Genomic DNA, 26,177 nt, shown 5'->3' on the forward strand with positions numbered 1-26,177 from the left:
TAATTGTTATATTATTTATTTTTATAGATTTTATAAAATACGTTTTTCATGTAACTTTTAGTTAAAACTTTTGCAATTTTGTTATGTACTTTTGTCAATTTATTATTTGTTTATTATATCGCTGTATCATTTTTTTATCATCTATTTTTATACATTATATGATTTATGTCAATTTTAGTTACATTTTAATTTATATACAATTTACAGTTTTTTTACTCAATAATTGAAATGCCTCAACTTAAATTTCACGTTATTGCTAAGGCAGCATTTAAAATGTTCTTTTATTTCCAGATTTTCCAATAATATTTGGGTCTTGTATTATTTCATTTATTTAATTTAGTGTGAGATATAAATGTATTGTTATGTAAAGCTGTCTGTCTCTCTTCTCTCAGGGCTGTCGATCCGCAGCGTGTGTTGGAGGGCTGACCGCATCCTGGCCGGAACTCAAGACAGTGAGATCTTTGAGGTGATGGTGAGAGACCGAGACAAGCCGCTGTTGATCATGCAGGGTCACTCTGAGGGCGAGCTGTGGGCCCTCGATCTGCATCCCAAACAACCGCTGGCTGTGACCGGCAGTGACGATCGGTCCGTACGGTTAGTCAACACCTCCATCTCACAAGATATCAATATCTTTCGTCAAAATGTAATGTCTTTCAGTTGTTATCTTCATCTGCGTATTTTCTTAGACTCTGGAGTTTGTCTGAACACACGCTGATCGCTCGCTGTAACATGGAGGAGGCCGTGCGCAGCGTTTCTTTCAACAACGACGGCTCTCAGCTCGCTCTCGGGATGAAGGACGGATCTTTTACAGTTCTGCGCGTCAGGTAAACAGATTCAGAGCGAATCAGAGTTCATCTCCTCATTCTCACGAGGTCAACACGAACGGCTTCTCTTGTTTTCATAGAGACATGACGGAGGTGGTCCACATCAAGGACAGAAAGGAGGTCATTCATGAGCTGAAGTTTTCACCCGATGGCTCGTATCTGGCCGTGGGCTCTAATGATGGGTTTGTGGACATCTACGCCGTGGCCCAGCGATATAAGAAAGTTGGAGAATGCAACAAATCCACCTGCTTCATAACTCATCTGGACTGGTCTGTGGACAGTCGATTCCTGCAGACCAATGACGGAGCTGGAGAACGAATCTTTTACAGGATGCCAAGTAAGACAATCAGCCCATAAGAAAGTTATTAAACGGAATTCAGTCTCAAGATATTTGAGAAGAGATGTCAACGAAGTGTCAAACTGAGAACATTTTTGTCATTTTATTATTTATTCATTATATTGCTTTATAGTTTTTACATCATCTATTTTTAAACATTTTTATAATTTATATTTATGTCAATTTTTTTGCCAATTGCTAAGGCAGCATTTCTAACTTTCTTTTATTTCAAGATTTTCAAATAATATTTGCTGCAATCAAAAGTCAATATTATGGAAGATCTCACTACGAACTCAAACATTTCTCATCAAATTTATCCAAATTATCAATCAATTTTAATGTTTAAATGTTAATGTACAGACCTCTGAAAGATGATAATAAAGCCTTTTATTTTCTCAGCCGGTAAATTTCTGCCTAAAGAGGAAGCTAAAGGCATTCACTGGATGACGTGGACGTGTGTTCTCGGCACGGAGGTGAACGGTATCTGGCCCAAATATTCCAACGTCAATGACATCAATTCTGTGGACGCCAACTACAGCAGCGCAGTGCTGGTGACGGGTGACGACTTCGGTCTCGTGAAGCTCTTAAGATTCCCATGTCTTAAAAAAGGTCAGAGCCGAATATCCACGGCGAGATATCATCATGCACAGAGATGCGTGATCACAAATCTTCAAATCTCATCCTTTCAGCTGCCAAATTTAAGAAATACATCGGTCATTCTGCCCACGTGACCAACGTGCGCTGGTCACATGACCTGCAGTGGGTTCTGAGCACGGGCGGAGCGGATCACTCGGTGTTCCAGTGGAGGTTTCTGCCGGAAGGAGTCATGAACGGAGTTCTGGAGCCACTGCTGCAAGGTGATTCTTTAGTCTCGATGACTGCCAGTATCCGCATGTGTCATCAGGGATTGACCGATCACAATAAAGCATCCCAGAGAGCTGCGTGATAATAGATATTTGTGAATAATGTCAAATGTTTTGTGTTGACAGATGGATACGCTGATTCCAACAGTGGAGAATCGGATTCGGATCTCTCGGACGTTCCCGAGCTGGACTCAGACATTGAGCAGGAAGCCCAGATGAACTATGAACGTCAGGCAAGAGACACACACACACTTCAAAATAAAGGTGCTTAAAAGGTTCTTCCCAGCGACGCCATAGAAAACCATTCAGTCAAAGGTTCTTTAAAGAGCAATCTCTTTCTTACTTTTTTGTCTTTTGACATTTCTGTGAAACAGAAAGGTTCTTCAGAAGTTGTGCTGGTTGATGTTCATGTAACACACACATGGTTGCTTTAATGCTGTTCCGCTCATTATTTTCATTGCTTTAATTTGGCACATTTTGTTTCACATTTGTGTCTTTTAAGTGATTGTTAACTTGAACTCAAACACCCCGCAGGTGTATAAGGAAGATCTTCCTCAGCTGAAGAAGAAGCTGGCTGGATCTCTGAAGAGACAGAAAGCTCCAGACGAGGGCCTTCGCTTGCAGTTCGTCCACGGGTACATTTGTCAGGACCCGTTTGGGCCGCTCATAATTTTCCCTAAATGTCTCTGCACATTTTTCTTCTGTATTTTGTATTTGCTCTTAATCTCATTTGCAACAATGCACAGTTGTGAAAAGCAAAATAATTGAATTTAAAACCAGATTTGTCTATTTGGTGTTTCATGAAACCGGTGATTCTTGTACATTTCTCACTCACGACGGAGTCTGATGAAGATGATGGTGTGTGTGCGTTTCAGGTACAGGGGTTGTGACTGCAGGAACAATCTGTTTTACACGCAGACGGGTGAGGTGGTGTATCACGTGGCCGCTGTGGCCGTGGTGTATAACAGACAGCAGCACACACAGAGGTTTTATCTGGGCCACGATGATGATATTCTCAGTCTGACCGTACATCCGCTCAAGGACTATGTGGCCACTGGACAGGTGACTGAATCACATCCACAACACCTTCAGTAGAATACCATGCCATTTTCTCTCTGGAGAAGTTCTTACAAATGTGCTTTGTGTTTCAGGTGGGTCGAGATCCCACCATTCACGTGTGGGACATTCAAACACTGAGATGTTTATCTCTTCTGAAGGGTCAACATCAGAGGGGTGTGTGTGCGCTGGAGTTCACAGGTCAGACTCATTTGAGTTCAGATTAATGATTGGCAGCATGTTTTTATCATTGTACTACGGTCATCATTGTTTTGAAGTATTTAAAACGATTCTTTTTGCGATTTATATCGTGTAATGTTGATGTCACAATATTGGAGTGTGTCTTCATGTGTGTGCGATGCAGGAGATGGAAAGAGTCTTGTGTCAGTGGGAATCGATGAGGATCATTCCATCGTCATGTGGGATTGGAAAAAAGGAGAAAAGTTGGCCAAAGCAAGGTACAACCAACCTGTTCAAGGGTTAAACTCATTGACCAAACTTTAGTCACCTAAACCTGAATACACACCAACTCATGGGGACTCGTATCACCGTGGGGACCAAATTTGAGATACCACAGGGAAAAAGGCTTGTTTTTTTAATAAAAAAATGCACAAAGATAACAATGTATATAAAAATCTACGTTCGCACAGTATAAAAATCATCACAGCATGTGTGCGTGAGTGTGTGCAATGAAATGAATGAGACATCTGTCTCTCCTGCAGAGGACACAGGGATAAGATCTTTGTGGTGAAAGGAAACCCGTTCCGCATGGACAAACTGGTCACAGTGGGCATGAAACACATCAAGTTCTGGCTGCACACAGGTAAACGTGTTAAATCCACCCATGATAAGATATACATTTGTTATTACTTGTAAAAATTACCAAAGACGAAGACATATCTTGAAGTTTAGATGTTTAAACTTTAGTTGTGAATTGCTTATGTCACTATGAGGTCCCATGATAAACCAACACGTCTGAATTCAGGTGGAGGACTGACATTCAAGAGGGGCATCTTTGGAAATCTTGGCAAGCAGGAGACCATGATGTCCGCCTGTTACGGCCGCTCAGAAGACCTGGTGTTCTCCGGGGCAACCAGCGGTGACGTCTACATCTGGAAAGACACGGCGCTCATGAAAAGCATCAAAGCTCACGATGGTCCGGTGTTTGCCATGTGCTCTCTGGATAAGGTGCGTTTTACATGAAAACATCTTCTAGTGCTCAGTGTGATTTCAGTACGGGTTTACAGTTAAATCTGTGCTTTAGGGATTCGTGACGGGAGGTAAAGACGGCGTTGTGGAATTGTGGGACGACATGTTTGAGAGATGTCTTAAGACATACGCCATCAAGAGAGCGGCTCTCTCCCCGTCCTCTAAGGGTACAAGGATCCGTCAATGGATCTTGATCGATTATCATTGTTGTCTTGTGGATAAGTTCTTTCAAACTTGATCTGGATATTTGGCATTTCATCTTGTTGTGAACGGGTCTGTGTTGACTGTATTAATGTTAATACGTAATTGTTTTTATAGGACTGCTTCTAGAAGATAACCCCTCCATCAGAGCCATTACTCTCGGTCACGGCCACATCCTGGTGGGCTCCAAAAATGGGGAGATCCTGGAAATCGACAAGAGCGGCCCGATGACTTTACTGGTTCAGGTGTTTGTTACGATGCGCAGAATGAGTTTAGTGTGATCTCTGTTGTTCAGGGAAAACAACAAACCAAGATTCGGTATCGTCACGTTCGTTACGTTATCTTCATTATTCTGTTGATTGGATAAACGCTTAACTCTCAATAGACTGACTTATGACATCTAACGGATATACATCGTATTCAACAGGTTCAATCACTGTAATTCAAGCAGATAGTCATGTATGGATTGTGCGTGTTTAGGGTCATATGGAGGGTGAGGTTTGGGGTCTCGCTGCTCATCCACTGCTGCCCATATGTGCCACGGTCAGTGATGATAAAACCCTGCGCATCTGGGAGCTCTCGGCCAATCACCGAATGGTAGCTGTGCGCAAACTTAAAAAAGGTACGCGACAATCACACCGTACAAACACAAGACCACAGGCATGTGTTTCTGGAGATTTTGTGTGTATGTTTCTGTACATGTGTGTGTGTGCATATCTCCATGTGTTTTTGTGAGGTTGTGTTTGTGGTTCTGTGTACAGGTTTGCATTTGTGTGGTTTTTAAACGATTTACTGTGCATTTGTGTTAATGTGCATGCGTTTTGTGTTTTTATCTGTGCATTTGTATGTATGTTTTTGTTCATGTATGTGTGTGCGTGTCTATAGGTGGCAGGTGCTGTGCCTTCTCACCTGATGGTAAAGTTTTAGCGGTGGGTCTGAATGACGGCAGTTTTCTGGTGGTGAACGCTGACACGCTGGAGGATATGGTTTCCTTTCACCACAGGAAGGAGATCATCTCTGACATCAGATTCTCTCAGGGTAAACACCAAACACCTCACATCCGTATCCACACAATGGGCCTCATTCATGAAACATTCGTAAACATATAAGTAATATGCCCGTAAAACAGACCTTCCCGCAAACTTGACTCCGTATCCACAAATACTTCGTAAACGTCAGATGTCGTAGTAAAATGTGTGTATGTTAATGAATTCCAATCATTCGTAAACAGGGCGGGGCGTGCATGCACGCTCACTCACAATTAGCATAATCCCCGCCCATGAACTACAGCTACACAAATGACGTATCTCGGAATGCTGTACTTCATTCTCTGGTTTGCCTACATAATATTGCATAAATGCATATGATACTAATAGACTATATGCTTACCAATAAATTAATCAATTAAACTGTGTCCACCAAAGCGTATAATAATAATACCAAGTGCTCTTCTGAAAACGATCAAGGGTGGCGCTTGAGAACGCTTTGGAAGCGCTGTGCATTATTTGGAGATGCGTCTGTTGCTGTGATTTAGAATATTCACAACAGTTACCCTACTTGTTACTAGAATATTACTTAATATGAAAATCCAGTAACCATTAATATTAAGTCAAGTCAGCTTTATTTATATAGCGCTTTTGACAATTTTCATTGTTACAAAGCAGCTGTACAAGTAAACATTGACTATAAGCAAAACATATAAGGTTATGCAAGTCAAAACACAGGTCAAATATCAGACAGACTATAAATTCCTATATGCAGTGTTCATTAAATTAAACTATTAAAGTCTTGCAGCCCCCCGGCCAGGCAAACAGTGCAGAACAGTATGTAAACGGTGGAGAGGAACCCAAAACTCCATTGGAGGAGAAAAAAACCTCAGAGGGAAATCAGGCCTGACCAGGGGATACCAGATCCTCTCTGACAAAAACTGCAGCCTCTGCACAAGCTCGACAGTGCTGCACAACAAGACAAAATAAAGAAATAATTAGACTAACTAACCAACTAAATTTTTTTAAATACGAACATTTTCATGAATACCAAAATGGACGTCAGGCCTCTCTGCTCCTGTTTCATGAATGAGGCCCATTGTTTCCTAATGTGCGGATTAGTATTACAGCAAGAAATGATTTTATAATTTTATACTTGTATTTTCCCCTTTTCTCTGTTAAAATAGCAAAATGTGTGTTTTTTCTTAAGATGCTGGTAAATATCTGGCTGTGGCTTCTCATGACTCATTTGTGGACATTTATAATGTTCTGACCAGTAAGAGAGTGGGCATCTGTAAAGGAGCGTCCAGCTGCATCACGCATGTCGACTGGGACGTCCGTGGTAAAGAAATACACACACAAACACACACACACACACACAGAGCACTCAGATATAATGCTTGCTTAAAAAAGAGCTTTACAATCTTTTAAAGAAGCATGGAGGTTTTTTATAAAAACGCACATTATACCTGAACAAAGGTTGTTTTGCAACAATGCAGGAAAACTGCTTCAAGTCAACACCGGTGCCAAAGAGCAGCTGTTTTTTGAATCTCCACGTGGACGAAGACAAACCATCAGCACATCAGAGGTCCAGACAAACTTTAGATAACTGTGAGAATCCCTCCAGTGTCATCCGTGTGTGCTCATCTGTGTTTGTGTACAGTTTGAGAAGATGGAATGGGCCACGTGGACGTCTGTGCTGGGCTCTACGTGTGAGGGCATCTGGCCGACTCTCAGCTTTGTAAACGCCTCTTCACTTACCAAAGACAAGAAGCTGCTGGCCACCGGAGACGACTTCGGTTTCGTCAAACTCTTCGCCTTTCCATGCAAGGTCTGAAAGCTCAGTTACTCTTTTAAAAGAAGCCAAATGCACACTCGTCTGGTCTGTCGGGGTTTAACAAATTCTCATTCCATGGGATCAAATGTCTTGTCCTTGTCTTGTCAAAATGTAATATCAGCTTCACTGTTATGATTCTGCGCTGTTTCTTCAATAAAGGGCCAATTTGCCAAGTTTAAAAAGTACGTGGCTCACAGTGCCAACGTGACAAATGTGCGATGGTCCAGTGACGATGCGATGTTGCTGTCGGTGGGCGGAGCCGACACGGCCCTCATGATCTGGGCTCGAGAGGGGATTGGTCCACGAGAAAGCAAAGCCGCAGACAGCGAGGAATCAGACGATGATGCAGATGAAGATGGAGGTGATGTTTTGCGTTTCAATGTGTCTTCATTAGGTGATATATATGTTGATTATTAACGCACTCACTTGTTTTTGTGTGTGTTTAGGGTACGACAGTGACGTGGCACGTGAAAAGAACATGGATTACACCACAAAGATCTATGCTGCTAGTATAAGACAGATGACGGGTGTGAAGCCACACCAACAACAGAAAGAGGTTCAGGTGGATGAAAGGTATCCATAGATTTCACACACAATGCATTCTGGGAGTCACCTTGTCTGTGTCAGATACGTGTTTGTTTTTCGTTGGACTCAAAACACAGGTTGCTTGTTTTTTTTTCCTTTTTTGATCAGACCTCCGGTGAGTCGAGCCGCACCGTTGCCTGAAAAAGTGGTCAAGAACAACATCACGAAAAAGAAGAAACTGGTGGAGGTGAGTGATGGACACAAATGTTTAAGCTGATGTTAATGGAGCCGAGTGTATAAATGTGAGATGTGTGTTTGCAGGAGCTGTCTCTGGATCACGTGTTTGGTTACAGGGGCTTTGATTGTCGTAATAACCTTCACTACCTCAATGATGGAGCGGATATCATCTTCCATACGGCCGCTGCTGCCATCCTTCAGAATCTCTCTGCTGGTAGAGCATCTCTGTTAAACACTCAACTCTGTCCGGATTCATCAGCTTTCTATATATCGAGATGTTTTTGATTTTGCTCTAGAATTATTCAGAGAGGTATTTTTATTTCGACACCATTTTTAAATGGATGCTTTAGATAGAACACAAGTCATATTTCCAGCACAAAAATCTAAAAATGACTTAATCAAGTGAGAAGCCAAATGACAGATATAAGATCTTGTTATCTGAAATGAAAAACTGCTAGTAAATGATGCGTACCTAGAAAAACATCTGCCAGTGGGGTAAGAAAGATAAACTTGTTACAACATTATTTAGTCAATGTATTTTAAGTTAATTTTTCTTTCACATACACTGAATGTATTTTATTACTTTTTTTAGAAAACCAGATCGTACATAATTCTGTTTCTCAAGTAAAAGGTTTTCTTTTTTGGGGGTATTTCAAATGAAAATCATTCACCAAAAACAATGTAGGCCTTATGACCATGTAAAACTCTTTATTAACTGCAGCATAACAAAAATATGCTTCTTATGGTGATGGAGAAGGTTGGTTATGCTGTTTTCTTGATAGTTTCTTTAGGATTCTAAAACCACCCCTGCGTTAATCTTAATTTTTACCATATTCTGTCATTTTATATTTTCAGCACAATTGTCTTAAGATGTAATATTCAAAAGGTCGCTGTTCCCTGGGCATCAGACATCTGAGATGTCATTGTTCTCCTCTTCCCCTCTTCCTGCTGCTGACCTCTAGAGGCCTGATGTGGAACTGCACCTCAAAATAATATCTAGGCAAAAACAGTTCATCTTTATTTCATTTATGTTTTACAGCTGATGATGTCATGTGATTTCTTTCAGGTACTCAGAGCTTTTATCTCGAGCACACGGATGACATCCTCTGTCTAACTGTCAATCAACACCCCAAATATCAAAACATCATTGCCACGGGTCAGATCGGTAAGTGTGAATGAAGGATTTGTGGGCTTCACCTCAACATGAAACATCTTCTATTGTGCAGTGTTATTTGAGTATGTATTAACGGTTAAAACTCGTATGCAAACTTGTATAATTTTCTGCCGTCGTAATCATTTAATTTGCTTCAGTTTTGCTTGGGTTTGCTGCGTTCACCCTGTGCTGCTTGCTTGTTGTGTTTATTACAATGTCTGGCGAATAAATCTAATCTCTGGCGTAATGTGGCGCTGTGAGCGGTTCTTCTCGTGGCTGCTTTTGATTTATCACTCTCTCATCCTCTCATCCAACACATCACCACACAGGCGACATCACCGATCTGCCAGGTATGACATCAACAGCCTCCTGTCCTTTGACCTTTAGTGTTCCTTTCAGAAAACCCCAGACACAACTCATACCTGTTTACTAAAAAGGACTTTTCCAGGTTCAGCACATTATCCCCGTGAACAGCTTCTGATAACTTGACATTAAACTCTAACATTAACATCGTACATGTTAAGGTGAGACTAATACGATTTTACAATTTAATCTGCTGCTACAGTAAGTCTGCCAATGATCAAAAAATAATAAACAAAACTAGAAAATTAGGTTCAAGAGTTCAGCTAAATGTTTACCGTCCCTCCTGCATTTAAATATATATATAATATATCAAACTACATCTAAAATGTATTATATTACACATCAGAGTACATACAAATTGAATGTACAAGTACGACTCTTTTAATTAAATTAAACTAGTTATTATGGACAGCGTGTCACGGATGTTATAGGACATTAAAAATATTAAACCTGGAATATTTCAAGGAATCATAATATTAACATAATTTATTTGTTACCGTTGCATCAAATAATATCTCTATCAAAAAGTAAATACCGCTGATTTTAGATCAAAACTATTTGCGCTTTTTCCTGTTTCACTTTAAGAAGTTTATTGTATTTTCTCATGTTTGCATGAAGCGTCCTGCAGCAGATTTGCGTGATCGTGTTTCTGTCTGCTTTCTTCTGTCACCTGTTTTTCCTCACGACTGAACGTCAATATGCCTGTTGTTTGTGTTTGCTCCGAGTGTTTTATCATTATAATAGTGTTTAAGAAACACTGTTATTCCTTTCAGATGTTTAAACTGATTTTTGATGTGAATTTGGATGTTTTGTAGGTCTGGCACCTTCCATTCACGTATGGGACGCTATGAGTAAACAGACGCTGTCTGTGCTCCGCTGCTCTCACGCTAAAGGAGTTGGATACGTTAACTTCAGTGCCACCGGAAAACTCCTGCTGTCTGTGGGGGTGGATCCCGAACACACCATCACCGTGTGGCGCTGGCAGGAAGGTGCGTGTCTGTGTGTCGATTTAGGCGAAAAATGACGGACCGCCAGATGTTCTGGAGGTATTTTGAATGTTCTGGTGTGTTTTCAGGCTGTAAAGTTTGCAGTAAGGGAGGTCACGTGGATCGGATCTTCGTGGTGGAGTTCCGGCCCGACTCTGACACTCAGTTTGTGTCTGTGGGAATTAAACACATTAAGTTCTGGACTCTGGTGGGAGGATCTCTGCTTTATAAGAAAGGAGTGATGGGAACGGTGGAGGATGCTCGCATGCAGACCATGCTGTCTGTAGCGTTTGGAGCTGTAAGTTGATATTGGATTAATATACGGTACACCAGTTCCCATCATGAAACTTCCGAAACACATTCACGAACTAGAGAGCCTGTAGATGATTTCTGATAACAAGCAAAAGAAACCGAGAAGAAGCGTAACTTGGCTAAACTTGTCTCTACAATATATTGAATTTAGACTGCGATACCAAGCTCAACCGCTAGATACCACACGGTTTCTTTAAAGTCTGAAATTTAAAATTACAGTGCCTACTTTTTTATGAAATATTGCAACATTTATTGTAAATAGTTTATCAATGTGGGTCATTTTCTTTTTTTAATTCGCGTGCCCTCATAATCTTTAGTCAAAATCTGAAAATGTACTTCCTTCCTGTAATGACTATCCATCTTTAATGACGTATGTTAGACGGCTCGGGCGGAGCATCCGTTAACTCCTCCCCTTGAACTCTCTGCTGCCAGTTCCGTTTCAAACTGCAAAGGCTGTTTTTATACATCAAATCAAATCGCAGAGAAACACGACAGCCACGCCCACTCTTTTTCTCATTAGAAATTCGTCAAAATACGGAAGTAAAAACGATCGCAACTTCCAGTTCACGGGGACTTTATATGCGTCCAAATCTACAGGACCCATTAACAAATAGTTTTATGAAATAAAATCACTGTCAAAAATAAATGTACGTAACTGAAAGAATTTGTGTGTAATATTATTTTATTCGTGCGTAATTTTAAAAATTGTATGTAATTCAACTTTTTGTGAGACTTTGATTTCAAAATATGCGGCCACAACAGTTTACAAGTATGACAATTTGTTTTATTTGTTAGATTACAACTTCAAATTCTACGACTATGACATTTTACAGACACAACCGCAACTCCGTTACGTGCACGAAGTGCGAATTACGAACACGAAGCACTGTGTGCGAAGAGACAGTCAAAAATACGTCATCAGCTCACAGGCATTACTATCCGAAGGAAGATTGATCGATTCCACGACGTAGTGCGCATGCGCCCCCGCTTAAACAACTAGCGCCAAAATGACAGCTCAACAGCCAAGCGTCTCAAGTTTTAATTTTAATTCGGACACGATTAACAGTTACTTATTTCTAGTAACAGATAGGAGATATATTATAGAGACAGATTCGGTTACGTTTAGCTGCTCAAAGAATAGTTTAGCCCCCGACTCTAATAAAACAAACACAAACAAGCTTAATCAGGTTTTATTATGTCTCGCGAACCTACTGATTAACGCGCTGGTTTAGGAGGTCTTCACTGCATTCCTACTAGGGTGGCCATTTCCATAACACCAAAAAGGAGGACACTTTGCGGCATTTAGTGAGGCAAGAATAACTGCATCTGGTGTACTCGCAAATACAATACAATTTTGTCTATCATATCTATGGTATCATGATACAGTGATTCTGAAATAGCCTACTCTATTACTTGCCAGACAATTTGATCAACAACATATCTTGATGTAGACCTGTGTAACAGAAGAGGCAAAAAAGTGTTTGTTCACAGTATTTGTATTTCTTCAGGACACTCCTGTATGACTGGTGATGCTTGACTGCATGATAGACTTTACAAAGCTCTGCAGCGGAGATTTTGTCATCCTGAGGTGATGCTGCCTCTCGAAATTAAGACCTAAGGGAAGACGCACCAGCAGCTCTTTGGTTACCTTTATGTTTTTCAGTGCTGGCATGTCGGTCAATGGCGGCTTTCCCTTTACTACTAACGTCCACTACACAGCGACATAGTGTGCAAAATCCATGGAAAGCATCTCTACTGCTTTTTGATATGAATTCGTGGTCTTGTGTCCATTCCGGATTAAATGATTTCTGACGTTTCGGCATGTTAACGTTATGATGTGACGTAGCCTGTACGTGCCCCACCTACACGTCGTGAAGGCTTGTTTACGTTTTTAACCAATTATATATCAGATATTTATTTGACATCTCTTTCAGCCAATCATCTGTTTGACAGGAGATCTTACGGTGTCAGACGCGATGCTGCTGCGTCCCAATAAAGGTTTTACAGCGCGTTTTTTAAGGCCGATTCAGCGCAACTCCGAAAAGGAGGACAAATGAGTGTCCGGCTTGAGGCTGCGCCGGACGCCAGACAGGGGGCTTAAAATCCGGACTGTCCGGCCAAAAGCCGGACGTATGGCCACCCTAATTCCTATGCTTGCAGTAAAGCATGTTCGATAGCATTTGGTTGTCTGCTTCATGAATACATAACAGTGTCCGAATTAAAACTTGAGACGATGAGTGAGCGCTTGGCTGTTGAGCTGTCATTTTGGCGCTAGTTGTTTAAGCGGGGGCGCATGCGCACTACGTCGTGGAATCGATCAATCTTCCTTCGGATAGTAATGCCTGTGAGCTGATGACGTATTTTTGACTGTCTCTTCGCACACAGTGCTTCGTGTTCGTAATTCGCACTTCGTGCACGTAACGGAGTTGCGGTTGTGTCTGTAAAATGTCATAGTCGTAGAATTTGAAGTTGTAATCTAACAAATAAAACAAATTGTCGTACTTGTAAACTGTTGTGGCCGAAGATTTTGAAATCAAAGTCTCACAAAAAGTTGAATTACATACAATTTTTAAAATTACGCACGAATAAAATAATATTACACACAAATTCTTTCAGTTACGTACATTTATTTTTGACAGTGATTTTATTTCATATAGTTTACTTAATAAAGTAACAACACAATTTAACATATCGTGTCTTTAATACAATTATTATACAATAAAATAATTATACAAATTCATATAAACATAAATTAAATCAGATATAAATATTTACGTATATTATTATTCACCAGCCAAACACAGACCAGGGACCCGTTTCAGAAAGCAGGTTAAGTGCAAACTCAGAGTAAGTTAACCCCAGAAAACGGGATACTCTGGGTTTTCAGTTTCAGAACGCGAGGTATATCAAACCCGTGACCGCGGGGTAAGTCAAGCCCGTTTCAGAAATCAAGGTATATTATACTTAGAGTGAGTAACCATAGTAACCTACTCTGTGAACCTAACCTGGTCAGGAGCAGGTTTTATTCCACTAACCCGAGGTTTGTTACAATCTCCGCCCCTTTTAGAAGCGCGATCGGTGTTAAACTTGCTGTTTGTTTTTTCATTTGTTTTCCTTAATCGCGCACAAGTTCGTAACACAGACATTAAAATGTCATGTCCGTTTATTCAGGAACCTGTAGATGAAGAAGCTGCATTCATTTAGAGAAAGTTAAATTTTCGTCAGGAGAGAATATATGGTGAAGCCCATTTGGATGTTTTATCATATCCGGAGGAATTTTTATTTGAGCGATACAGTTTTTCTTTACAGTCCGTTACATATATCCACAATCTGCTTCATCCTTACATCACAAACCTCACTCGTGAACGCGCTCTTACATCTGAGCAGATTCTCTGTTACGTTTCTTTGCTAATGGAAGCTTTCTTCATAACACCGGGGATGCAGAACACGTTAGCAAGGCAACTATATGTAGAGCAGTAAGATAAGTGTGCATCGCTCTCAAGCACTTTTTCCTGTGAGAACCATCAAAGAGGAGTTTCATAAGATTGCAGGTGAATGGTGAACGTCTTTCTGAATTAGGCTGATCAAATAAATGTGGTCTTGCTGCCACCTCTAATGATTCAAATACCCTTTAGGATTTCCCATTGTGATTGGGTGCACATTTAAAAGGTCCCACTCGCCCCGTTCTGCACGGGCTTCGAACCGATGTCGGTCCGAATGGGAGACGGGCGCTATAACGACGAGGCTTAAGACCGCAGTCCCTATAGCATCTGTCAGTAGAGCATCTCTGTTGGTCGGGAAGTGAGGCTTACACACTGCACAGCTCTTCACTAGCTGCCCTGCGTTACACACAGCTGGAGCAGGAGCGAGCATGGCCAGTTTTCTGTCTTCTACAGCCACAGTGCTCGGTTCTCATGTCCTCATAACTTTCAAGGCCAGTTTATTAAATATATCAAACATTTCCCATCCTACTAGCAAGAGCATTTAAACTCACCGGACTGAATGATGTTTTTATATTTAATTTTCAGCTGCTGCCATGTTCTTTTTATTGCAGAAGGATTGCACCTACATGACAAAAAAATCGTAGGTATATATGTTTATATATACATATATATAGTGCCTCCAATTCGACTGGTGAGAAATAAACGGAGCGCTTTTTGTCACGTGGCGTTGCCATGGTGAATCGTGTTATCTTGGCTCAATTGATGATGTCTTTTTAAAGCCGCGATGAACACGTGTAACCTAGAGTGAACTTACTCAGAGTGGATTGAACTCAATGAAACCAGCTGTTCTGAAACAGAAAACTCAGAGTAGAGATTATCTGAGTAAATCAACTCAGAGTTCATATTTTAACTCAGTGTTGCTTGAACCTCCTTATTGAAACGGGTCCCTGAAGTTCACTGCAGTCCCGGCGCGTGGAATTTCTGGGTATTTTTTAAATGTATGAAAATCTGCTGTTCTATAATTAATATAATATTATGTATAATACATATAACATTACTGATTTACTGATGAATGTATATTTGAATGTTTACGGATTGATGTATATTTGAATGTGTGAGCCTGTTTGTGTGTTTGGTGCAGAACAACCTGACGTTCACCGGGGCTATAAACGGTGACGTGTACGTTTGGCGGGATCACTTTCTGGTGCGTGTGGTAGCTAAAGCTCACACCGGACCCGTGTTCACCATGTACACCACGCTCAGAGATGGACTCATAGTGACCGGAGGCAAAGAGAGACCGTGAGTAACTCCATGTGTTCACAGATACTTCGTATCCTTTTTGTCATGAAAGCAGTTGTAGTTGTCTCTCTCTCTCTCTATGACTCTATTATTATCTCTCCCTAAACATTTCCATGCTGTCTGATAGAAGTCACAAAATCAGACTCGATCAAAATAAGAGCTCAACAGCTTCAGATAAATGTAAAATGAATAAATCACTACTGATAAGCTCCCCTGATAATCATAAACATTTAAGTGATTAAGTGCAGCTGTAACGTGTCAGAGGAGAACTGGCCCTCCCGGCTGAGTCTGTTTTTTTCCAAAGTTATTTTCTCCATTTATTCATCATTGGAGTTTTAGTTTCTCACCACTGTGCTGTTAGCTTACTCACCGGGAGACTGCTGATATTAGCTATGTAGAGTTCTGTAAATTTCATGAACATTGCTTTATTAGAAAGGTTTTATTCTTTCTATAATAATGGGTGTATACAGTAAGATAACTTTTTGCCATGTTACTGATGTACATAAAATGGAAGGTCAAGATGTACTGAATAAATTACATTTAATCTCATTTATTGTGAGTGTTGTTGGTTTTGGGATACTGATATGTGGTGTGTGTGTTGGTGTTTGATCTGTAGGACTAAAGAGGGAGGTGCTGTAAAACTATGGGATCAGGAGATGAAGAGATGCCGCGCGTTTCAGCTGGAGACTGGACTACCTGTCGAGACCGTCCGGTCTGTTTGCAGAGGAAAGGTGAGCGGTTATGTTAGGATTTAGTCATGTTTAGTCGAGCTGTTGGGTTTGCACTGTACATTAAACGAGCTGTTTGTGGACTACAGGGTAAAATCTTGGTGGGAACTAAAGATGGTGAGATCATAGAGGTGGGAGAGAAGAACGCCGCCTCAAACACGATGATCAACGGACACACGCAGGGACGCATCTGGGGTCTGGCCACCCACCCCTCCAAAGACGTGTTTATTTCTGCCAGCGATGACGGAACCATCCGTATCTGGGACCTGGCGGATAAGGTGAGGCATTGTGTGTTCTGGAGGATGGAGGCGGTATAAAATCCTGTATAACCACTTGATATTTGTATATTTTTGGCAGAAACTTCTGAACAAAGTCAGTCTGGGTAACCCAGCCAAATGCGCAGCGTACAGTCCGAACGGTGAGATGGTGTCTATCGGGATGGAGAACGGAGAGTTTATCGTGCTGTTGGTGAATTCGCTGACGGTCTGGGGCAAAAAGCGAGACCGCAGCGTCGCCATCCAGGACATACGGTCAGAAAAAACAAACATTTGAAAGAACTGCCTGGTGAGATCAAATATTGGATTGTGTGAATAATGCTTCGTTTAATGCGTCGGTTGGCAATAGGTTTAGTTCTGATAACCGTCTGATAGCCGTCGGGTCAGTGGAGTGTGCTGTAGACTTCTATGATCTCACTTTGGGTCCGTCTCTGAACCGCATCGGCTACTGTAAAGACATTCCTGGATTTGTCATCCAACTAGATTTTTCTGCCGACAGCAAATACATTGAGGTGGAAATCATTTCTGAAAATATATCCAGCTTTGATAAGAAGACAATTTGGGCAGAAATCTGAAGTGTTGCTGTTGTGTTTGAAGGTCTCTACAGGGTCCTATAAGAGACAGATGCATGAGGTTCCCAGTGGAAAGATGGTGACGGAACAGTTTTTGATTGACAGGATCACCTGGGCGACGTGGACCAGGTGAGGATACGCTTCACTCGGTTACTCACAGAGTTTTATTGGTGCTCTGTTGTAAATGTTCTCTGTGTTGTGTCAGTGTTCTCGGCGATGAGGTTCTGGGTATCTGGCCTCGTAATGCAGAGAAAGCCGACGTCAACTGTGCCTGCGTCTCTCACGCCGGGCTCAACGTGGTCACCGGGGATGATTTTGGTCTCGTCAAACTCTTCGACTTTCCCTGCACAGAGAAATTTGTAAGATGACTGAAGGACGCTGTTAAATGTTTTTCCTCCCGTAAGAAATGAACTGAGTTTGTGATTCATCTTCACAGGCCAAACACAAGAGATACTTCGGCCACTCTGCTCATGTGACCAACATCCGCTTCTCTTATGATGACAAATATGTGATTAGTGTAGGAGGCAATGACTGTAGGTAAGATCACATCCATCTGCTCATCATCTAACCGTTTCATTCATCTATCATCTCTGTCCATCCGTTCTGCACTCTTTATCTATCCATGCATCCATTCATCCACCTCTCTCTCTATCCATCCATTATACCCTTTCATCCACCTCTCTCTCTATCCATCCACCTCTCCCTCTATCCATCCACCTCTCTCTCTATCCATCCATTATACCCTTTCATCCACCTCTCTCTCTATCCATCCACCTCTCCCTCTATCCATCCATTATACCCTTTCATCCACCTCTCTCTCTATCCATCCACCTCTCTCTCTATCCATCCATTATACCCTTTCATCCACCTCTCTCTCTATCCATCCACCTCTCTCTCTATCCATCCATTATATCCCCTTTCATCCACCTCTCTCTCTATCCATCCACCTCTCCCTCTATCCATCCATTATACCCTTTCATCCACCTCTCTCTCTATCCATCCACCCTCTCCCTCTATCCATCCATTATACCCTTTCATCCACCTCTCTCTCTATCCATCCACCTCTCTCTCTATCCATCCATTATACCCTTTCATCCACCTCTCTCTCTATCCATCCACCTCTCTCTCTATCCATCCATTATACCCTTTCATCCACCTCTCTCTCTATCCTTCCACCTCTCTCTCTATCCATCCATTATACCCTTTCATCCACCTCTCTCTCTATACATCCACCTCTCTCTCTATCCATCCATTATACCCTTTCATCCACCTCTCTCTCTATCCATCCACCTCTCTCTCTATCCATCCATTATACCCTTTCATCCATCTCTCTCTCTATCCATCCACCTCTCCCTCTATCCATCCATTATACCCTTTCATCCACCTCTCTCTCTATCCATCCACCTCTCTCTCTATCCATCCCTTATACCCTTTCGTCCGCCTCTCTCTCTATCCTTCCACCTCTCTCTCTATCCATCCATTATACCCTTTCATCCACCTCTCTCTCTATCCATCCATTATACCCTTTCATCCATCTCTCTCTCTATCCATCCACCTCTCTCTCTATCCATCCATTATACCTTTTCATCCACCTCTCTCTCTATCCTTCCACCTCTCTCTCTATCCATCCATTATACCCTTTCATCCACCTCTCTCTCTATCCATCCATTATACCCTTTCATCCATCTCTCTCTCTATCCATCCACCTCTCTCTCTATCCATCCATTATACCCTTTCATCCATCTCTCTCTCTATCCATCCACCTCTCCCTCTATCCATCCATTATACCCTTTCATCCACCTCTCTCTCTATCCATCCACCTCTCTCTCTATCCATCCATTATACCCTTTCATCCACCTCTCTCTCTATCCATCCACCTCTCTCTCTATCCATCCATTATACCCTTTCATCCACCTCTCTCTTTATCCATCCATTATACCCTTTCATCCACCTCTCTCTCTATCCATCCATTATACCCTTTCATCCACCTCTCTCTCTATCCATCCACCTCTCTCTCTATCCATCCATTATACCCTTTCATCCACCTCTCTCTCTATCCATCCACCTCTCTCTCTATCCATCCATTATACCCTTTCATCCACCTCTCTCTCTATCCTTCCACCTCTCTCTCTATCCATCCATTATACCCTTTCATCCACCTCTCTCTTTATCCATCCATTATACCCTTTCATCCACCTCTCTCTCTATCCATCCATTATACCCTTTCATCCATCTCTCTCTCTATCCATCCACCTCTCTCTCTATCCATCCATTATACCTTTTCATCCACCTCTCTCTCTATCCTTCCACCTCTCTCTCTATCCATCCATTATACCCTTTCATCCACCTCTCTCTCTATCCATCCATTATACCCTTTCATCCATCTCTCTCTCTATCCATCCACCTCTCTCTCTATCCATCCATTATACCCTTTCATCCATCTCTCTCTCTATCCATCCACCTCTCCCTCTATCCATCCATTATACCCTTTCATCCACCTCTCTCTCTATCCATCCACCTCTCTCTCTATCCATCCATTATACCCTTTCATCCACCTCTCTCTCTATCCATCCACCTCTCTCTCTATCCATCCATTATATCCCCTTTCATCCACCTCTCTCTCTATCCATCCACCTCTCTCTCTATCCATCCATTATACCCTTTCATCCACCTCTCTCTCTATCCATCCACCTCTCTCTCTATCCATCCATTATACCCTTTCATCCACCTCTCTCTTTATCCATCCATTATACCCTTTCATCCACCTCTCTCTCTATCCATCCATTATACCCTTTCATCCACCTCTCTCTCTATCCATCCACCTCTCTCTCTATCCATCCATTATACCCTTTCATCCACCTCTCTCTCTATCCATCCACCTCTCTCTCTATCCATCCATTATACCCTTTCATCCACCTCTCTCTCTATCCTTCCACCTCTCTCTCTATCCATCCATTATACCCTTTCATCCACCTCTCTCTTTATCCATCCATTATACCCTTTCATCCACCTCTCTCTCTATCCATCCATTATACCCTTTCATCCATCTCTCTCTCTATCCATCCACCTCTCTCTCTATCCATCCATTATATCCATCCATCCATCCATCCATCCATCCATTAATTTCATCCAGCCATCCGTCTCTCTCTCTAGCCATCCTTATCTCTCTGTCTTGCTTGCTCTCTTGCTTCATCCATCTTTCTCGTTTTTTAATCCTTCTGTCCATCAATTTATCCTCTCACACTTTCATTCCCACATCTATATGTCACTCCATCTATTTGTTTCTCTCTCAGTCCATCCATTTCTCTGCATCTAATCATCCATCCTCTCATTCATCAGTCTTAATCCATCCATTCTGTATTCTGCATTCTCCATCTATCCTTTTATCTCTTGCTTTATCCATCATTCTCTGTCCATCCATTAATCCATCTTTCTCCATCTCTTTCTTTCTTTCTCGCTCAATCCATCCATCCATCCATCCATCCATCCACCCACCATTCCATTCTTCTCTCCATCCAGTACTTCGTCCATCCATTCATCTCTCTCTCTCCCCATCCATTCATCTGTTCATCCAGCTAACTGCGGCTGTTTTGAATGTCTCCTCTCTCAGCGTGTTTGTGTGGAGATGTGTCTGATGGTTCTCCCGCAGAGATTCTCCTCCGATACCTCCAGCGTTTGGATGCTGCACTTTTGTTATGCTGCGTTTAATCTGTACACATCTGATGGACTCTTCACGTGCGGCGAGTGTGTTGAGGGGCTTTTTTTTAAGAATCTTTCCGTGAAGTGCAATGTTTACGCTTTCGTGTACTTTTACAACAAAAAATGACACTCATAATCATGCCAACCTGTTTTTATTGTTTATTTTTTCTGAAGTGCCTTGGAGACACATTTTGCTAATCTTTGCCCCGAAATGTTTCTTATGACATACATATGGTGCTATATGTCCACCCAGAGCTTTTAGTTTAAAAAAATCATGCATTATGCAACGTTTCTTTCCTTTCCTTCCTTTTTCTACATTTTCTACATAAATGTGATATGTCCACTCACTTAATGCTCTTCCTGTTCAAAATATCCAAAAACATGGTTCTCAGGAGCCTTTACGGCAAAATGAAGTACTGTAATGTGTAGATGTTATATTCCACCTGTGCTATTTTTGTTAAAATATTTATTTTTATGTCCGTATTTACGTATGAAGTATGCAAATTAGTCGGTCTTGGAATTGTGGGCGTATATGAATATGGCAAAAAAAATAACTCGCTGTCCAAATATAAAAGAAGTGTGAAATGTATGTAGTGCCGTTGTCTGTTGCGACGTGTGTAGATTGCGATGCACTGTGTGTAGACGATATTGTAGACAGCCGCTGTTTATCGTGTGCAGATATCCCAGTGATATCTGTCATTTGTATGTTGGTGTTTTTGTAATTTCTGTCGGACCAGAGATAAATGTAAATCGAAGATATATAACAATGCATGATTCAAAGTCTGTGTGATTGTTGAACATGAATGAATACTGTTATTTTTTAAATAAAGAGACCAATGTGCTATGTGAAGTCATTTCATCAGGCTTGAAGTGTTTTTCATGTTTTACCAGCAGGTGGCAGTAACTCTCATCGAAATCTCATGTCAAGTCAAACCCGAGTTTCTTTCTTCTGCAGAACACAAGGGAAGATATTTTGAAGAATGTTGATAACAAAACAACACCGGAACCCGTTGACTTCCATTGTATGAACACAAAACCACTGAGACATTTCTCAAAATATCTCCTTTTGTCCCCCGCTGAAGAAAGCCACACGAGGGAGAATAAATGATGACAGAATTTGATTTGTGTGTGAACTGTTCCTTTAATAATACTAATATATTCATCTTGAAAAAACCTGCTTTTAAGTTCCAGGATATATAAATCAGATCTTAAAGAGATTTCATCTTATGGGTTAGTCATGTAATGATAAGACCTGTAATGAAAATTCGTTTTAATCAGTCAAATGCTTTTATTCGGAAGCAACAGTGCATTTAAAGGAACAGTTAATGCCAAAATAAAAATGTTGTTACTCACCTTTAAGTTGTTCCAAATTTGCATAAATGAATTTGTTCGGATGAACACAGACAATGGGACATCAATCACTACCACAGTAAAAAAACAATTGAATATAATTGTTCAGTTGCTGATTTGAAGAATGTAGGATACTAAACCGTTCTGGGACAACTTTCGATTGTTTCCAAATATCTTCCTTTGTGTTCGGCAGAAAAAAGAAATGCGGAACAGTAAATGTTGACAGAATTTCACAATTTAAGGTGCACATTTTATGTCCCCTCGGATACATGAAGTAGAAATCTTTGTGTGAATGTGTATTAGGTACGGTTGAATCGAGAGCAGTTCAGTTCTCATGATATTCAATACTAATCGGTAAATAAAGAAAACACAATACACGGATTATTGATGCATTGAGCTACATTCCAAAACACCTTCACGTGTCTGTGTTTGCTTCTGCTGCATTATGGGAATGAAATTCAAAGTGTAAGTGTGTGTGAAAGAGACGGTCCAGCCCACAATCATGCTTAAGTGAAACAAGCATACTGTACCAAACAAATCCCATGATGTCAAACTAACACCAGCATCATCACTCTCAGTTTAGACGGATGATTTTAACATCTGCGTCTGACCTCTTACATGTAAGGTCACACACGTTTCAGTTTAATGTGCTGCAGTTTTAGATCTATTTTGAAATCGTCACCCAGAGCGCCCCGAGACGCTGGATTCTCTCACGTGTTGTGTGTCGAGCTGTTAATGGAACGTAAGGTCAATTTAATTCAAACTGCTGCTGGAAATGTCATGACATCTGGTCTGAAACAAGACTCGGAGCATTTACAGCAATCACACACACTCACTGAGTCCTTAAGCCTCCGTTAAATGAGATGAAACTCACATCCCATCTCATCTGAATAAAGAAACCCTAGAGAAAATCCAAGCGCGTTTAATACAATTGTATTCTGGATCTAGAGACCGTTCTCAAAAAGTGGCGTCCTTTACATTTTTCAAGTAAAAGTACATTTAGGTAAATAAATATGAGCATTATTGGCTTTCTGCACACTTGCTACACTCATTTTGTATTTTATTTGACAAAAACAGTGTCACTTTTGTAGCGACTGGTTGTCTAAAATGTTCAATTAGCTGAGTTTTCAAAATCTAAGGAACAGCCTGATACCACAAGTGATCATTTGCTATTTTGCCAATTGAAATGAATGTAAATGTCACCAGTCACTACAGATGTTTTTGTTTTGTATTGTATGCTTATACTGGTCCATGTTAATGCCATGATTTGTGGGTACCTGGCCGTAACATGGTACTTTTATGGATGTCCACGTAAAGTATTTTGTAAATGTAAACGGCTTGTGAAGTATTATAAGATCCTCTTGTTTTAAACACACACTACAAGTTTTTCCTGTTGAAATGATGAGTTGACTTTCACTCACGCTGATGTTTCTGTGCTTGTGCTGTTTGTGCCCTGCGGCCCAGAAAGTAAGAAATGAACGAGTAACTATGTTAAAACCGCTCATAAAGTTCACATGGAGCTCTTAAAAATGTCCCACCCGCCGGTGCGCCATACAACCCCCTGTTTGATAGAAACTAACTATCTTACCATCTTCACCCGGGCGGCTGACACCTCACGAGGCGTGTCGACCCATTGCTGGTGTCACGGCAGCTTTCTGAAAATAAACTGTGAAGTTTACTAAGGTTACGTGAGGCTTTGTGCAGGTGTGTGTGCAGAAATGTCACACCTTTTGTTGAAACACACCGAAGGACAAAAGCCATTCACTTTCAGAAGCGCTTTGAGACAATAATAACACGAGTTTGAGTTTCAGCATTGTTGCTTTTGTTATAAAGAGCGCAAAATTGTCAAAGGTTTAGTGTAAATTATCACAACTTTTAATGTTAACTGATACCTCGTGTTTGAGAAAGAAAAGGTTTATTTCTCCACTGACAGTGTGAGAACGGTGTCATGAACGTGCACAGACAGACTTCTACTGTACGTCCGCTGTGTTGAGACATGTTGTAGCTTCAGGGCAGGATGCTGAACGGCAATAAACAGTTAAAAGTATTTATTCAAGAGCTGTTTGCACGGGGGATTCAAAATCTAGCTTTGAACACACTTCCTGAAGATGTTGTACACCTGGAGCTTAAAGCAGGAAAACCTTTAACAAGTAAATATATCAAAAACATTGACTCACAGAATATTTACTTATTTAGTAAACAAAAATAAACGTGTCATTATTTACTCATCGCATGTTGCTGCAGATCTGTTTAGCTTTCGTGCGGCGTTCAACGACTCATTTCTGGGCTGCTCTTATTTATATTGTAAGATGAATGCAGAGTCACCGCAAGTTAATATGCTCCAAAAATACATTTCAAGGTGTCGAAAGTCTTGCAAAACTTACAATAGCTTTACTAAAGTGTCATGATTCTCTTAGTATAGTGGCAGGATCATGACAGAACCTCATGTTTAATGTGGAGAGAGGTGATTATTGTCATGGCCTTCCATACTCTCTCTCCGGTCTCTGTTCCCATCCTCTCATTACCTCGTTATTGATTCATGCCCTTCACCTGTTCCTCTCTTGATTTGGTCCCTTATTTAATGGCCTTGTGTCTTCTGTCTTGTGCTGGTTCACTGTGGTTGTGTGGTGAGTTCTTGTCAGTCTAGTTTAGTCATGTGTAGTTTTGTAGTTAATGTTTAAAGTTTATTTTAGTCTTGTTTAAGTGTAGTTAGTCTTAGTTCTGTTGTGTTATTGTATCCATGTTTTGTTATGTTACCCCCTCGTGGGTGTTTGTTTTATTATTTATTAAATATATGTTAACCCCATACCCGCTGTCTGCACCTGGGTCCTCTCTCTGTGTCTCACCACTCGAGAACCATGACACTAAAGGCTTAGTTTAAGCGTCATGTCATTTGAAATCAATTTTGCACATTCAAATATAAAAAAAATCATTTACTTCCTCGAATGTTTTCAAACCTGAGTTTCTTTCCTCTGCAGAAAACAACAGCAGATATTTTGAAGAATGTCGATAACAAACAGCACTGAACTCCATTGACTTTCACTGCATGAACACAGAACCACTGAGACATTTCTCAAAATCTCTCCTTTTGTGCTCCGCTGAAGAAAGACGCACATACAGGATGAATAAATGATCACACAGTTTTGGCTGCACTGTCCCTTTAAGAATATGCGGTGTGTGTCGTTGTGGTGTGTAATGTCAGATGGTGGTGTTCTCAATCACAGTCAACATCTGTTAGTGTGGTCAGATTAAGAGAAGTTGATTTAGTGAAGGTTACACCGATGGTTTAGTCGTCTCATTCTTTCTTCTTTAACACTGATCTACTTACACATGCGTGCATTAGCACTAATGCCATGCTCTTGAATCCACACATCAGGAAACTGCAGAAGAAGCTTCATGTTATTATAAGATGTGTTTTCTTCAGGGATGATGTATTTTAGCTTTGAGAGTTAAGAGAGGCAGTAAACATCTGTGTACAGTAACATATTCTTTTTACATCATATGTTTTATCTAGTAATATTGGTGAGTGATATTTATAATGAGATTAAAGTAACATCTGCACAAGTGTTTCTCAATGCTGTTCTTCCATCAATAACTTCTTATGTTGGCTTGAGAGAGTTTATTTTGATGAAACTTATTATTATTCTTCCCCCTAGAATTTTCTGCCTGCTACTCCTCCTAGAGCTTTTAAGCTACAGCCACTAAACTTCCCACACATCTTCAGTCTGGTCTCACTCGAGTTGCTATATCTTTTCTAAGGGATTGGACTTACGGTTTTCCTAAAACTGCCGATCAAACTCTCCAAAAAGTCCCATTGACTTACATTGACGGAATGTTCAGGGAAGATGTTTATGTTCCAAATGTCAACTGCCAACTTACAAACATACACACACACACACACACACACACACACACACACACA

At 41.0% G+C, this 26,177-nt stretch overlaps 1 protein-coding gene across 1 annotated transcript in view; it reads left to right on the plus strand.

The window, feature by feature from the left end:
* eml6 (EMAP like 6) overlaps positions 1-21,758 on the plus strand; it is a gene marked incomplete at its 5' end in the record, with an annotated part of 34,086 nt that extends 12,328 nt beyond the window's left edge. The window contains 35 exons of the mRNA XM_079482510.1: positions 393-594; positions 687-824; positions 905-1,161; positions 1,561-1,770; positions 1,851-2,018; positions 2,151-2,257; positions 2,559-2,659; positions 2,900-3,086; positions 3,176-3,281; positions 3,445-3,538; positions 3,803-3,903; positions 4,066-4,268; positions 4,345-4,456; positions 4,608-4,735; positions 4,971-5,112; positions 5,376-5,528; positions 6,687-6,818; positions 6,976-7,064; positions 7,140-7,307; positions 7,473-7,674; positions 7,760-7,886; positions 8,007-8,085; positions 8,160-8,289; positions 9,142-9,240; positions 10,407-10,580; positions 10,667-10,875; positions 15,474-15,631; positions 16,248-16,362; positions 16,449-16,637; positions 16,717-16,889; positions 16,984-17,146; positions 17,232-17,335; positions 17,412-17,565; positions 17,643-17,743; positions 20,817-21,758. Of these exons, the coding sequence (XP_079338636.1) occupies positions 393-594; positions 687-824; positions 905-1,161; positions 1,561-1,770; positions 1,851-2,018; positions 2,151-2,257; positions 2,559-2,659; positions 2,900-3,086; positions 3,176-3,281; positions 3,445-3,538; positions 3,803-3,903; positions 4,066-4,268; positions 4,345-4,456; positions 4,608-4,735; positions 4,971-5,112; positions 5,376-5,528; positions 6,687-6,818; positions 6,976-7,064; positions 7,140-7,307; positions 7,473-7,674; positions 7,760-7,886; positions 8,007-8,085; positions 8,160-8,289; positions 9,142-9,240; positions 10,407-10,580; positions 10,667-10,875; positions 15,474-15,631; positions 16,248-16,362; positions 16,449-16,637; positions 16,717-16,889; positions 16,984-17,146; positions 17,232-17,335; positions 17,412-17,565; positions 17,643-17,743; positions 20,817-20,841 (5,000 nt within the window). The 3' untranslated portion in view covers positions 20,842-21,758. The remainder of the gene's footprint in view (positions 1-392; positions 595-686; positions 825-904; positions 1,162-1,560; positions 1,771-1,850; positions 2,019-2,150; positions 2,258-2,558; positions 2,660-2,899; positions 3,087-3,175; positions 3,282-3,444; positions 3,539-3,802; positions 3,904-4,065; positions 4,269-4,344; positions 4,457-4,607; positions 4,736-4,970; positions 5,113-5,375; positions 5,529-6,686; positions 6,819-6,975; positions 7,065-7,139; positions 7,308-7,472; positions 7,675-7,759; positions 7,887-8,006; positions 8,086-8,159; positions 8,290-9,141; positions 9,241-10,406; positions 10,581-10,666; positions 10,876-15,473; positions 15,632-16,247; positions 16,363-16,448; positions 16,638-16,716; positions 16,890-16,983; positions 17,147-17,231; positions 17,336-17,411; positions 17,566-17,642; positions 17,744-20,816) is intronic.
* Between the last annotated feature and the right edge of the window lie 4,419 nt (positions 21,759-26,177).

Source organism: Barbatula barbatula, assembly GCF_947034865.1.
Source record: "Barbatula barbatula genome assembly, chromosome: 20".
Taxonomy (NCBI): domain Eukaryota; kingdom Metazoa; phylum Chordata; class Actinopteri; order Cypriniformes; family Nemacheilidae; genus Barbatula; species Barbatula barbatula.